General features: G+C 34.6%; 3 protein-coding genes and 1 non-coding gene across 5 annotated transcripts; 2 read left to right on the top strand and 2 right to left on the bottom strand.

The window, feature by feature from the left end:
* Positions 1–185: 185 nt before the first annotated feature.
* LOC130947316 (MAR-binding filament-like protein 1-1) lies at positions 186–4,192 on the top strand. Of its 2 annotated transcripts, none has more exons than XM_057875984.1 (4): positions 186–555; positions 1,176–1,219; positions 1,326–1,469; positions 2,159–4,192. In XM_057875984.1, exons 1-4 carry the CDS (start codon positions 321–323, stop codon positions 3,947–3,949), a joined length of 2,214 nt encoding a protein of 737 aa, XP_057731967.1. In that variant the 5' UTR covers positions 186–320; the 3' UTR covers positions 3,950–4,192. The 2 variants fall into 2 exon arrangements, with proteins under 2 accessions (XP_057731967.1, XP_057731966.1); XM_057875983.1 differs by having other exon boundaries at positions 1,173–1,219.
* Positions 4,193–4,389: 197 nt separating this feature from the next.
* TRNAR-UCG (transfer RNA arginine (anticodon UCG)) lies at positions 4,390–4,463 on the bottom strand. The gene has a single exon. It is a non-coding gene; the product is annotated as a tRNA-Arg (tRNA).
* A 427-nt stretch (positions 4,464–4,890) lies between these two features.
* On the top strand, positions 4,891–7,172 carry LOC130950692 (uncharacterized). Its single transcript, XM_057879250.1, has 4 exons — positions 4,891–5,149; positions 5,274–5,842; positions 6,271–6,497; positions 6,672–7,172. The coding sequence occupies exons 2-4, from the start codon at positions 5,619–5,621 to the stop codon at positions 6,677–6,679; spliced, it is 459 nt and encodes a 152-aa protein (XP_057735233.1). The 5' UTR covers positions 4,891–5,149; positions 5,274–5,618; the 3' UTR covers positions 6,680–7,172.
* Positions 7,173–8,314: 1,142 nt separating this feature from the next.
* On the bottom strand, positions 8,315–13,527 carry LOC130950689 (probable sulfate transporter 3.4). The gene is made up of 13 exons (XM_057879249.1): positions 13,160–13,527; positions 12,724–12,772; positions 12,417–12,624; positions 12,009–12,180; positions 10,864–10,929; positions 10,637–10,750; positions 10,339–10,455; positions 10,096–10,222; positions 9,681–9,967; positions 9,279–9,469; positions 9,104–9,189; positions 8,879–8,955; positions 8,315–8,766 (listed from the first exon to the last, which is right to left on the bottom strand). The coding sequence occupies exons 1-13, from the start codon at positions 13,481–13,483 to the stop codon at positions 8,623–8,625; spliced, it is 1,962 nt and encodes a 653-aa protein (XP_057735232.1). The 5' UTR covers positions 13,484–13,527; the 3' UTR covers positions 8,315–8,622.
* Between the last annotated feature and the right edge of the window lie 294 nt (positions 13,528–13,821).

Genomic DNA, 13,821 nt, shown 5'->3' with positions numbered 1-13,821 from the left:
ACTCACATAATAATTTGAATAAATCTTATCCGACTAGACGAAGATTTTATAGAGAGAGGAGTCTTCAGCTAAATACCTTTGTACTAAAAAAAAAAAAAAAAAAAAAAAAAAAAAAACTAAATTGGTAAGATATTTATTTATTAAAGTGTGTATATATATAAGATTAGAGAACTGATTAAGAAGCATGGTAACTAAATAACTGATTCTGATTCATACTTGAGAGAAAACGTGATCGCTTCTTGCTTCTTTCTTCCGAGTTCTGAGTTCTGAGTTCTGAGTTAGTTAGCTTCTAGAAGAAAGACGCATCCAAGAAACCAGCCATGGGGTTTGTGGCGGGGAGCTTCTTGCATTCTCCACTACCACCCTTGCCGTTACGCTCTTCTTCTTCTTCTTCGGCAAGAAATTCACACGCTTCCAAGTCAAAGTTCAGAGCATCGTGCTGCTTGCGCCAAAACCAAGACCAAAACGGTGTCGTTTCATGCACGAATAGGAGGACGCTTTTCTTCATGGGAATCTCGGTTCTTCCCCTTCTTCGTTTCAAGGCCACAGCTCTTGGTAACTTACTTTTTCTTTATCCTTTCATTCACCATTCGTATCATCTTTCGAGCTTCGTAGATAATCATCATTCATCATTGTCATCTAATAACGCCAATTGCGAGGAATCTTGATATATTTATTTATATTTTATTTAACATTTACCTTATGTACTGAAGGAAAATTTGCAGTTCTTGGATAAGGTGAAATGTTCTTGGCTTAGGAGAAGAAGATCTTGTTGAATATAATTTTTACGTTCTTTTTTTAACTTGAGGAAGTAATGTAAAGTTGGCTTTTCACATTTCAGCTTTTAGCACACACCGTAGACCATAGCTGATTTGTTCATTGATTTCATCTTTTATGCTTGTGATTTGTGCTGTATTAGCAGATAGATTTGTTAATTTGAGTTTATGTGTCCATGTAAAGCATTTTCCATCTTTCTTTTATGGAACCCTAGCGTGCATTATCAAGCACAATTTTGGTCCTTGCTTCATAGTGTGTATTGTATGTAGATGTAGATTCCTTGCAAGGACTTGAGTTATTTTTATGTCAATTGCGGATATATCATTTTTACATTTTAATCTTTTCATAACGTGTTGGATTCTTATATTTTGCATATTTGTTGTTTCACATTTTAGAAGAAAACGATGAGGGGAATACACTAGAGAACATCCAGAAGGAAGAGGTGACTTAAGCTCTTGATACAAATTGAGAATAGTAAATTGTTAGCTATGGTTTTTTGTCATTGGGATAGTTCAAGATTTTCTAAACTGCGTAGCTTCTATCAACAGACAGCACCTGGCAACGACAAACCACTATCCTATTCAGTTGTGGCTTTCTTGAATATAATCGGAATACTTTCTTCGGGTGTTCTCGCTGCTCTCTATGCTGCGACGAAGAAAGAAAAGACAACTGCTTTTGAAATAATACATCTGGTGAGCTTCTTTAAACCTTTACTTTGTGATAGATTTGAATTTTGAATGTAACTAATACCATGATATGGAAGATATGTGAGATATATGTTTCTATAATAGGACATGGGGAATTCCCCTGGTGGATAAGGATTGATATTGGGGTAGTGTCAAAATAGTTAATTGGGATGTATAAAATTATTGAGTTGTAATTACCTCAGGGAATTGTTTGACACGAGTGAGAGGGATGAAATTGTGAGTATGTTTCTGAGGATGGGTTTGCAACATTGTCCTTAAAAGTTGTAACATGATAGAGTATGCAGCTTTGTCAATGCAAAACTTGAAGTGTAGTGTTCTGCTTTTTTTTTTTTAAATCAAAAGTTGTATTGTGAATTATGATGTTGTATGCAGTTCATGATAGAATTAACCTCTTTCTCATACATGGATGTAGATGGCTGAACCATTTTTTAATTTGCCTAATTTCTATATTTGTATTATCTAAGCTTTCGTATTTATGCCGCAAACATGTAAATAAGAGGATGTGGCATTTTCCCCAAGATTTCATTTCCTTCTTTTTCTTATTAATGGAAGAAACATTGTTAGTTTTTTTTTTCAACTAATTTGCTTATATTTCGGTTAAATCGCTATTAGGATGTGTTTTAGTTCAGTTTATGAGTTTCTAAGCCATATATTTTGCTTCTTAATATGCACAGATGAACAGCAAACTGAAGGAGAAGGAAGAACTGATTGTGTCTTTGAAGAATACCTACGAATTCAAGTTACTGGAGGAAGAGGAGGAACGAACCAAGCAACTTGGGAAAGCAAAGAAGGAGGAGCAAGCTTTGATAAGTAAACTTAGTTCTGCAGAAAGTACCATCATCCTGTTGGGACAAGAGGTAAAGGGTGAGAAAAAATTGGTTGAGGAGCTGAAGCTTCAAATTGACAGCCTTGAAACTATGCTTTCGAAGACTAGTGCAGAGAAAAAGGACCTAGAAGAGAAGTTGAAAGAAAAGGTGGACTCAACTGAAACTTTAGAGCAGAGAATTAATATGCTGAATTCAGACCTCAAGGAAAAAGAAGCTGGTCTTCAGAATCTTGTGTTGACCCTTGCAGAAAAGGAGTCAGAATTGATGAATTTGACTTCGACCTACGCGAAAACTAAGGATGACTTATCCAATGCTCAACTGCAGATTCAAGAGTTGAATGATGAACTGCTGAAAAGCCGAAAGGAACTAGAAGCTAAGGATTCTTTGGCAAATGAACTTAATTCAAAAGTTAGTGCCTTAACTCATGAGAATGATGATTCAAGGAGGAAGTATGTTGACATGGAGAAGGCATATAACGACCTAAAGTTTACTTCTGATACTTCCGAAAATAAGGCTGCGAAGCTTTTAAGAGAAAGAGAGGAGGAGCTTCATCAGCTAAAGGAACAGCTTCAACTTGTGTCCGATACAGCAACCGCAAACCAGCTTGACATTGCCAATTTATCTCTAGAAAGACAACATTTAAAGGAGTCTTTGGAGAAAGAATCTGAGAAAGTTAACAGTCTGCAGTCTGAACTACAAACCACGCAAGCGGATCTTGAAAAATCGAGAGAAGAGGCTTCAGTATTGGAGAAACAACTGAATGAGTCAAACAAATTGCAAAAAAGACTTGAGGCTGAGGTGTCAAACCTTTCATCTGAACTCACTGAAGTTGACGAGTCACTACAGAGGAACCTCGAGAAAGCAACACAAGAGATCCAAATGCTAACCAATGAGCTTAGAAAGACGATGGAACATTTGAAGAAAACACAAGCAGAGCTGCAAAGTAAGTCCCAGGAACTGGCATCTGCTCTTGAAAACCGTGAAAGCCTAGAACGACAAGTGACTGAAATCTACAAGAGAGCTGAGACCACCATCGAGGATTTGAAAGAAGAGAAAAAGCTAGTTGCTTCTTTGAACAAAGAAATAGAGGCTTTGGAGAAGCAAGCCTCAAATGAAAAAGAGGCACGAAGATTTCTTGAGGTGGACCTGGTGCAGGTAACAACTTCATTAGAGGAAGTCAACCAAAAGGCAATGGTCCTCAACAAGCAACTAGAGAGGGCTAATTCCATCATTTCTAGCCTTGAAAACGAGAAAGAGACGCTTATCAAGTCCCTTCAGGAGCAAAGAAATGCATCCAAAGTGGCCGAAGAGAACATGAAAGACGCCCAATCCCTCATCAAGAAACTTGGCATAGAAAGAGATAACCTGGAGAACAAAGGGAAGAAATTTCAGGAGCAATTGGCTTTAAGCAAGGGTCAGATATTGCTGTTGAAGAGCAGGGTTGCCACTCTGAATAAGCAACCGTCGAAAGATGAAGGTGAAAGCAAGGTCCCTACTGTGAATAAGCGAACGTCAAAGGCTGAAAAGGAAAGTAACGTTGCTACTGGAGATGAGCAAGTGCCAAAGGATGAAGGTGAAAAGAAGGTCACTGTTAGTGCTAGAAAGAGTAGCAGAAAAAGAAAGACTAATTCCCAATGATCAGATAGAGAACCTGATTACCTGAACACCTCCAAACTTTTTTTACCATATTAAGGAGATTTCTAAACAGTCAGTTTTTGTGAGAATGGTGTATGGTATGGATGCTTCTGATGATTCTTTTGGCTGTTTAGGTAGATTGCTTTTCATATTAGACAAATCTTGTGTAGTGTTGTTTTTGGAGTGTAGTTATTAGTTGAGTTGAATGCGGGAAAAGTGGAAACTGAGTTGCACTCTTTATTTCTTACTGAGTATTATTGAATGTATTTGTAGAAGTAACCAGAGACAACGAAAGAAAGGGTGGATAGGATCACACAGAGAGAAATAATAGGAATAGGAATAGACGAATAGTAACTGTTAAAAAAGAAGAGCAACAATATAAAAGAGGATAGGATCACACTTAGAGGAACTGTTAAAAAAGAAGAGTAACAATATAAAAGAAGCGACCACAGTGGGAGTCGAACCCACGACCTTTTGATCCGAAGTCAAACGCGCTAATCCACTGCGCTATGCGGTCATTTGGATGCAAGGATTCTGTGTTTTATTTACTTATAAAAGTTAATTTGATACATATTATTTGGTCTACGTTATCTTAATTAAGAATCTTAAATTTAATTTTAAACTCCATGTAGATAGTTGTGTTAAATTTTGAAAGACAAATCTCAAGGCTGGGAAAATTCTATTCAAAGGGGTCGATTTTCTTTCTTTTTTTTTTTAAAGAAATTCAACTTAAGAAAATACACACTGTTATTAAAAAGAAAATATTTATTTCATTTTTAAATAACTTATAACTTAGAGTAAAATAGTTGATAACCTAGTAATTAGATTAAATTAACAAAGAGTTTAGCTTGAAATACCTTTTACTAAACAATTAACAGAGAATTCAGCTTCCTTTTTTTATTTTTCTTTTTCTTTCATGGTTAAATGGAATTTGGCATAATTAGAAAACACAAGTACCCCAAAACGACGAATTATCGAACCAAAACGACACATTGTTTCAGAACTTCACGTTACGCTTATTCCCTCATATCTGCAGTTTCTTCTCCAAAACTCTGATCTCTCGCCATCGCCGGAGAAACCAAAAGCCACTCACAATTCTCTCTCCTCCATTTTCATATTACAAAATAACCGAATTTTTTCCGGTGAATCCTCGCAAAAGTCCGAATCTACATATCTTCTTCTTCATTCGATTCCTGCAACAAAGTATGAATCTTCATCCCATTCGTGTTTTCAATTCCGTGCAATTCTCGTTTATCGCAAACTGTTTTAAATTAGGGTTTCTCTTTTTGGTTTTGTCTTTTTATCTTTTATTTTTTCGTTGTAACAGTTTTCAGCATCCAGATCTGAGTGCGAACGGGAGCACCATTTCAACGTGGCAACCTTGATTTGAGGGTTCTGAGCTGATTTCGGAGAAATGGTGTATGATAAGTTCTGATGAATGACGACTGGTTTGGGTTCAATTGTTGAGTTTTGAGCAATTGTGTATGTCTGGGTGATGGCTTAAGCAGAGAAAGTTTGAGAATTTTGGGGTTTTGATTTGCTTAAGGAATTGTTGGCATTTTTTTTGGAGGATTTTTTTTTGAAAGGTTTTCTGAGTAGTAGTAGTTGTTGTTATTATTCTTCTTATTGTTAATTGTTTTGAAACAAAAATAAGCTTATTCAAACAAGCACCATGTTCTATGGTGCGGTGGTATGGGATCCTTGGCTCATTGTTGCTCAGATTGTGTGTCTGCAATGCTTGTACTATATAACTCTGGGAATCTTATTGTCCTTGCTTGTTGGAACTCGCGTGTCTCGGCTGAGCCTAGTGTATTTCTTTGACTATGCTACCATCACTACCTCCACGGTTACCGGTTGGTGTGTTATTGCTGCGAGTCTGATCAGCTCAGTTGCAGGGTAATTGTTCTGCTCCATCATAATGGCACTAAACAGTTTATATATATTTTGATGCTCGAATTTGTAATTAGCCGTTATTGATAGCACATCATGTTCATTTATGGTTGTGTTATGATTTATCACTCTCTGCTTGTAGCTCCAAATATTTGGATTGTAGTTTACTCATTTGCAAATATCAAGGTTGGATTCAATTTTATATATATCTTTTATCTTTATTCAAATTATTGCTGAGTCAGAAACTCAGCATAATTAAAGCTGGATTTTTGAAAATGTTTGTTCTCATATCTTTTATTCACGTAGGTGAATTTCTTGCTTTCTTTTTGGTGATTATTTTGTGCAGTAAGAGGGAAACAAGGGAGGCATTTGTTAGCTATAAAGTAGTCGATTTATGTGTTACTTACAAGTTACATCACTATTGTTTAAAGCAGGGCCATATATATGCTTTATTTGATTGAAAGAGCAAAAAAGTGCTTGGATTTTTCAGCCACTCTCTACATCATTCATCTTTTCATATGCATTGTATATGGAGGCTGGCCCTCTTCTATAACATGGTGGATTGTGAATGGTACGGGACTTGCAGCAATGGCTTTACTAGGTGAATATCTGTGCATCAGGCGTGAACTCCGGGAGATACCTATAACACGATATCGTTCAAGTAAGCTTCCTCTCTAAACTATGTTTCTTTGCTGATTAACTGAGCATGTGCGATTTGAAGATCTGTTTATCTGTGGACACCATTTGTTAATTATGAATTTTCTTTTTTCTTATACTTTTTTTTTGTTTTAATTGGTTGGCTAGTCCTTTAATTTGATTCATACATTCATTGCAGATGTTTGATTAGCTGAAGTTACTTGAGTAATGAATTTAAGAGAGGAGTTACATCACATGATCGTGACAGCTTTTGTTTCTATACATCTGGCAATCAGCAAGATTAAGCCCTGCAAAGTTCATATTTCTATCATGCCACTGAAGGATCTTCATTTCATTTCTATTCTTTAGTTGCCACAGAGAGTTCAAACCTAGATAACCAATGAGTATAGGTACATCATTCTTCAGAAAATTCTGAAATCCGTAATGTAAGTTCTTGTTTCTCCCCCCCCCCCCCCCCCCCCCCTTTTTTTTTAGTTTCAGTTAAGGTGAGGTGATGTGTTTAGTCGATAGGGCTTTTATTCGTGTCACCCTGTTTATGAGTTCTGAGACCTGTTTCAATCTTGCAAATATATGTTAAATGTGCCATTACTTTTAATGGAGTTGTTATATGAGAATGCAGAATGAATCTCTTAGAGTAGTTATAGTTTTATAATTGTGATGCTCCCTCCTTTCCTCTTTATTTGGAGACTTTTGCAATTCTTTAGATATATTAATCTAAAGATGTACTAAAAAATAAAAGCACAAGATACAAAGGAATGGAGGGAATAACTGGGAATTCGAAAAATTTGAATATCCACGAGAACAAGATGGATAAAGTTTTAGGCTCACAATGTTATCCCCTTTTTCTTTTTGTTTTTTTTTTCAAGTTTGATTATTGTGAAATCATGTGTCAAATAGAGGGTGAACATTAGAGCAATTGTAACATTGTTACTTTGTGGCTTCCAGGTTACAATAGCATTATAACATTCCAAATAGATTTTAGAAAGAAATCTAAACATCTCATACTTAAATGGTTCAAAGAGACAGTGTTTGACACCTAGATTCTAAATAATAATAAAAGCACTGTGTAGAGAAGAATATATATGCAGGTCAAGGTCATCAAGATCTCCCAGCTCATTGCTTTTAGCACTGCATGAAACACTTCATCAGAAATCGGTTGTGGAATGTGGACAGACCGAGTTCTCATAACAACCTCCACGCGGAGATTATCTTTCTCTAAAGTGAGAAAGTGAAGAATTATTACCCTTGGATGATTTTGATGGGATTTTGATAGTTATTCAGGTGATTGATCTATCACTTCTTACTTTTATAACCGCCCTTTGGAAGATCCAAATCAACTGAATCAAACATGCCTGTATTGGGTGTCGAGATATCATAATCGATCATCCAAAGATCAAATATCGAAATTATAGTGCTTGTTAGATCTACACCATGGGAGGATATAGGAGTTGCTTTCTATTGTTTGTTCATTCTTTAACCAAAACACATCATATCCAGTATCCACGTTTGAACTCCATGGTGTTGCCTCTTTCCCTCTTCTGATAATCACTTTCTCATATGTTTGGCATGTGATTTATAATGCACATTGGCATCAGACATTAGTACATCGAAAGGAATCAGATTTGAACTTATGATCTCGTGCTAATTGTTCCAACCTCTCACGACTAGTCCGTTCACGGCGACGAGAGTAGGATTATTGCCGGCGAATGAATACTAGTCTAGTAGCTCTGACTTTGAACTTGAATTTGAGTTGTGGTAGGGAAAAGAAAGAATATAGTCACATCAAGCAACAATATTGTGACTCAAAAAGTTTGGTGGAAGAGTCAAATACCAAGTCTCCAATTCTTTGTTGGTTCTTTCATTAAAATATCCGCAGGAATAAAGTCATCAAAACATATCTCGCTTTGATTCTTTTTGCCTCTAGCAAAAGATAAAAATGGACAAAAAGCAAAAATAGTTGGTAAAAGGACCCTCTTAGAACGAAACTAGGCCTTAAATGTTCCATGAACTCTCTCTCAAGTAGGCAAAATTAAACTTCCGAAGGGTTAGGCCAAAAGTTGGAGAAAGATGTTAGTTGTAACGTCTCTTTCTTGTTGTGTCCTATGAATTCATTTTTTTAAGGTAAATCATCAAGGTTGTGCTTTCCAAGAGGATGAAATGTCAGCCACAGCTTCAGCAACTGTGAGATACACTCCTTTCAAACCAAAGGAATCCAAAATGTTTGATTGATGCAACTTTTCCATCACACTTCCAACTGGATTTGCCAACACCAGCTGCATTGAACAAATTATGAAATGTTAAAAGGTTATTGGGAAAAAAAATAATAATAACAAATTGAGACAATTCTTTTAGGCCTTTGAATGTGTTGCAAATTAGTATCTATACCTGAAGTGATCTTTTCTCCAGCATCTTTCTAAGTTCACATAAAGTGTCTATCCCACTTGTGTCTATGGCTGTCACAGCTGCAAAATAAATAAAAATATTGTTAAGTAGAATTATTCAAAAGCTTGATTAACAAATTATTCTGTAAGGTGAAGTTATTTGAACATCTAAAAGTAAACACCCAACAAAATTTAAAGGTAAATTTTGCAAGTAAAATGAAATATTTACCTGTCATGTCCAAAATTATGCACTCCAATTTACTTCCATTGTTTGCTTTGATATGCTCTTCCTCTTCTCTAACCCATCTCAAAATCCTGTAGCAAGAAATGTTCTGGATCATTTGGAATCATGTAGAATAAACTCACAAAATAGCAATGAAAATATACATATTTCCTTATCTAACCTTTCTTGAAGGTAAGTTGAATTAGCAAAGTAGATGGGAGACTCAACAGCCAAAATGAGGAATGAAGGGATTCTAAGAGCTTCTCTATACTGGTTTACATTGTGGAATATTGTTGTCCCTGGTATATTCCCCAACACCAATGTGTTTGGTCTTGAGACATGAAGCAATATCTTGAACACTGATATTGCCACCTGAATGAAGATTTTGACAAAGTTAGTTGCCATTGATCACATAGCATTACTGCTTGAAAAATTGCAATGCTGATAGTTGAAAATTGTACTATGTTTGACAAATTCTCCCAAACATCTATCATTTTCATTTGTATTAAGGCAGTGTCTATGAGAATTCGGATGAATTTATCAAACGGAATATATCTAACAGGTCAATGAATTATTGGCATACCGCAATACTAAGGCCTAAAGGCACTGAGATGAACAGAACTCCGAAAAAGGAGCACATGCAGGCCAAGAAATCAAGCTTGTCAACCTTCCATAGCTTATATGAAGCTTGGTAATCTATTAGGCCAATCACAGCAGTGATGATAATCGCTGCTAAGACGACGTTTGGCGTGTAATAGAATAGTGGCATTAGAAACAGAAGAGTCACAAGAACTGCTGAAGCCATGATTATATTTGAGACTGCTGTCTGTGCTCCAGCATTATAGTTAACAGCCGATCGCGAAAAGGATCCTGCAAATAAGAATGTATTTTGTTAGTTCAATTTTTATTCTAATCAATAGTCACTGTATCAAACAGAATCACTTTTTGTCTAGAAATCAATGTTAGTAAACATGGACAAGTGAGAGAAGAATCATTACCTGTTGTGACATAGCATGAAGAACAAGAGCCAGCTATGTTCATGATACCAATGGCCATCATTTCTTTGTTTCCATCCACCTGGTAATTCTTAAGAGCAGCAAATGTTCTTCCAACTGCAATTCCTTCCTGAAAGAAGTAATAATTGAATATGTTAATAATCACTTTGTTCACCATCCTAATAAGACTATGTAAAATATTATGTGAACAATAATAATAATGTTTCTAGGTTCAGTAAATATTACAGTTAGAGACAAGATCCCAGTAACAATTCCAGTTTTGATAGCAAGAGCCAAATAAGGGCCACTAAAGAATAACATGTTTGATGATGGTGGATTAAGGCCTTTTGGCAATTCACCAATCTGTAGGATGAAAATAGACATAAAAGAGTTATTAAGAAGAAAAATTATTATACCGAGAGAAAAAAATGTTATGTGTACTTATTTTGTCTCGTATACTGAGTCAGAAGAAAACCTCTTAGTTTGATATACTAAACAAAATGAGTACAAATAATATATCTCAATGTATAGTGTATTTTCTTACAATTGCAATTCCATGAGCCTTGTTTCTTAGGAGAAAGACTAAAATTGTTGAAAGAATAACTGATGCCAATGGAGCAGCTGCTGAAACCCAGAATAAGTTTGGCTTCCTTAAGCTCTGTCACAGTCAATCAAAATTTTCAGATGTTAAGAAGCAGATTAATTTCCCAATTAAAGAACAATAATATTAATATAATAATATGTAAGCATGCAATATAGAGAGAATCTTACAATGTGTCTTGTTATCAGGAGGAAGGCCAAGAAGCCAAATCCCAGTACAATAGTTTGCCATGACCACTGCACAATCATCACAAGGACAAATATGTAAATTCATCTATTTTTTTTAAATTGCTTTTTATTTTGGAATGACTTTCTTTTTGTTGGTTGATTTTGATTCATATAATTTTAATAAAAAATGATATTTGTACACTAAAATCAATCAATAAAATCAGCTACCAATATATTTGTATATAAAATATGTGTAATTTAATTTATTTTTAATGTATATTTGTATTCCAACATGTATTTTATACTGGTGACTGATTTTAGTGTACATGTAGTATAATCGAAATTTAAGTAGGTAACTCTACAAAGTTTACTCAATATTTTAAAAACTTAATATTATTTATTATTTTGAGCTTTTTCCTTCTTTTTTATTTCCATTTGAAAGTGATGACTGATTTCTGATTGCATTACTGTTCCACTAATGATTGAATTAGGAAATGATACTCTGTTTTTTTTTTTTTTAAATTTTCGAATCCGATTCTATATAGTATATATTTATAATCTTTTATAATATAATAATAAAAAATACTTGCATTCGGCGAGCAATTTCATGACATTGTTAATTAATTCTTATCTTAAAACAGAATCAGTGCACCACCACCCCGAAACACAAACCAGTGCTTTCAGAATGTTTCAAAAGTCCATGGTGGTGGAAAAATTTTTCTTCGAAATAAAACAATTTTCTAATAAAATTTTTGTTAAAAAATTTAAATTCTAAATAAAGTAAAAAATTTATATTAGAGTCAAATTAATAATTTTAAAAATATAACAACACTTTTTAATAAAGATAACACTTTTAATTTATGGCACATATCAAAATTTTAGTACATAATAATCTATTAAATAGACAAAACGTCTTTATTCAAAGAGGATTTAAACGTTTTTGCTTAAGTTTTTGCAAACCAATATATATATAATATTATTTTATCATATTCAATTTAATTTTGACTAAATTTCAGTTAAATTTTAAATATTTATATCTCTAATATTAAACCCTAAACCTTAGTAACAAATTTTTTTTTTTTGGAGAATAAATTAATTCGGTAGTAAATACAAATTGACTAAGATATGTGAAATATGAAAATAGATACCTCGTCTTTTTGTTTGAAAACCGAGGCTAATACTGGAATTATTTGCATCTTGCTGGTGAAGTGCACTATTCCAAGCAACCCTTTCAGCTGCTGCAAAGATACAATTATGGCTGCACCAGCCATGAATCCTACCAGTGTTGCCTTTGACAGAAAATCAATCACAAATCCTAACCTGTTTTCAACCATAAAAAATTGTTTAATTAAAAAATTAATTATTCTAACCAATGAAAAAATGAGTCACTTATTATTAATTATTAATATATTAACAAAAATATTTGATTCCACTTCCACCAACCATTACTATTACTTTCAAATTATTCTTTTTCTTCCCATTCATGACACTGAGATTAATACATCTTAAACAATACATTAGTGCATAAATTTTATTTAAAAAAAAAGGAAGCATACCTTAATATTCCCAAAGAAGATTGGAAGACACCAGCAAAGAAAGTGGCAGTGAAGGCCAATTTGAGATAAAGAATTGGATCTTGTGTATAAGAAACTGTTTCACTTAACATTGATCCCATCACCAAAGATGCAATTGAGACTGGACCAACACCAAGATGTTTAGAGCTTCCAAGCAGGGAATATATCAATGGTGGCACAAAACTTGAATCTGCATGCATCAACATTGAACAATAATATTCATAACATTCACATTAAAAATTTGTTGATCTCAATGCATGCATGAAGAAATTAAACAGAGGATACTCACATAATCCAATAATAGGTGGCAGGTTTGCAAGCTTAGCATAGCTGATTCCCTGCTCACAAGAACTAACATCAATACATTTGATTTTTTTTTTGTGAAAATTTATATGCAGCTATTTTCATATAAATTTGATCGTTCTCAACTATTAAATTCACGTGACTCTATTTGAGTTTTTATCTTAAATTTTTTAATAATAAATAAAAAAAAGATAATGCTAAGTACCTAATAAATTTTTTGAACAATATAAACAACCAACAATCAAATCAAAACGCACTATACTTTCAAATTATCCACCTAAATCTTATTATTAAAATAACCATCTGCACACATCCGATATATTCATTATTCACATTATTTAGTATTTTCATTATTTACTTATACTTTTCCATAAAAAAATGATTCTTAATAAAAGAAAAAGAAGTATTGAAGGACTAGCAACCTGAGGAATGGCGAGACTAGCAATGGTGAGGCCAGAGATGACGTCAGAACGAAAAAGGGAAAGGTTATAGGTTGGGCCCCACTGGAAGATAGGGAACATGCACTGAACACCGAGCATGAGCTTCACCAGCCATGACGGTTGGTTCTTGAACCGGTGAAGTGGATCGTCCGGGAAGAATATGTCGGAGAGCCTCTGCCTCAGCTTCTGTGAGGTGCTTCGCCGCGGCGGCAACCGCACGTTGTGGATCTCCAACGGCGAAGATGCCACTGACATCGGTAATCCCGATTGGATTTTGTTGACGGTGGTGGTGGAATTCACGCCCATTGGTGGATAGGGACTCTGAGTCTCTGACTCGCTGACTCAGTGAGTGAGGGTGTGGTTGGTTTGAAGAAAGAGAGAGAGGTGCGTTGGGTATTTATAGAGAGAGGGAGGGAAAACATTTTCAGCATGCAATGCACACTATTGCAGAGAAAAGACTTGGCGTGTGTCTGTCTTGTGCTCTAATGTAGGGGTAACTTGGTCATTTCATTTAATCATATTTTTTGTTGCCTTATGTATAAATTTGTATAATAATGCATGGATACGAACACTGACAAACACTAGATACGGTTTCAAATTTTATAAGATAATAAAAATACATATATATAAAATATAAAATATTT

The sequence above is a fragment of the Arachis stenosperma genome, chromosome 9 (assembly GCF_014773155.1).
Source record: "Arachis stenosperma cultivar V10309 chromosome 9, arast.V10309.gnm1.PFL2, whole genome shotgun sequence".
Taxonomy (NCBI): Eukaryota; Viridiplantae; Streptophyta; class Magnoliopsida; order Fabales; family Fabaceae; genus Arachis; species Arachis stenosperma.
The sequence above is the reverse complement of the archived record's forward strand: the minus strand, read 5'-3'. Positions and strand labels throughout refer to the sequence as shown.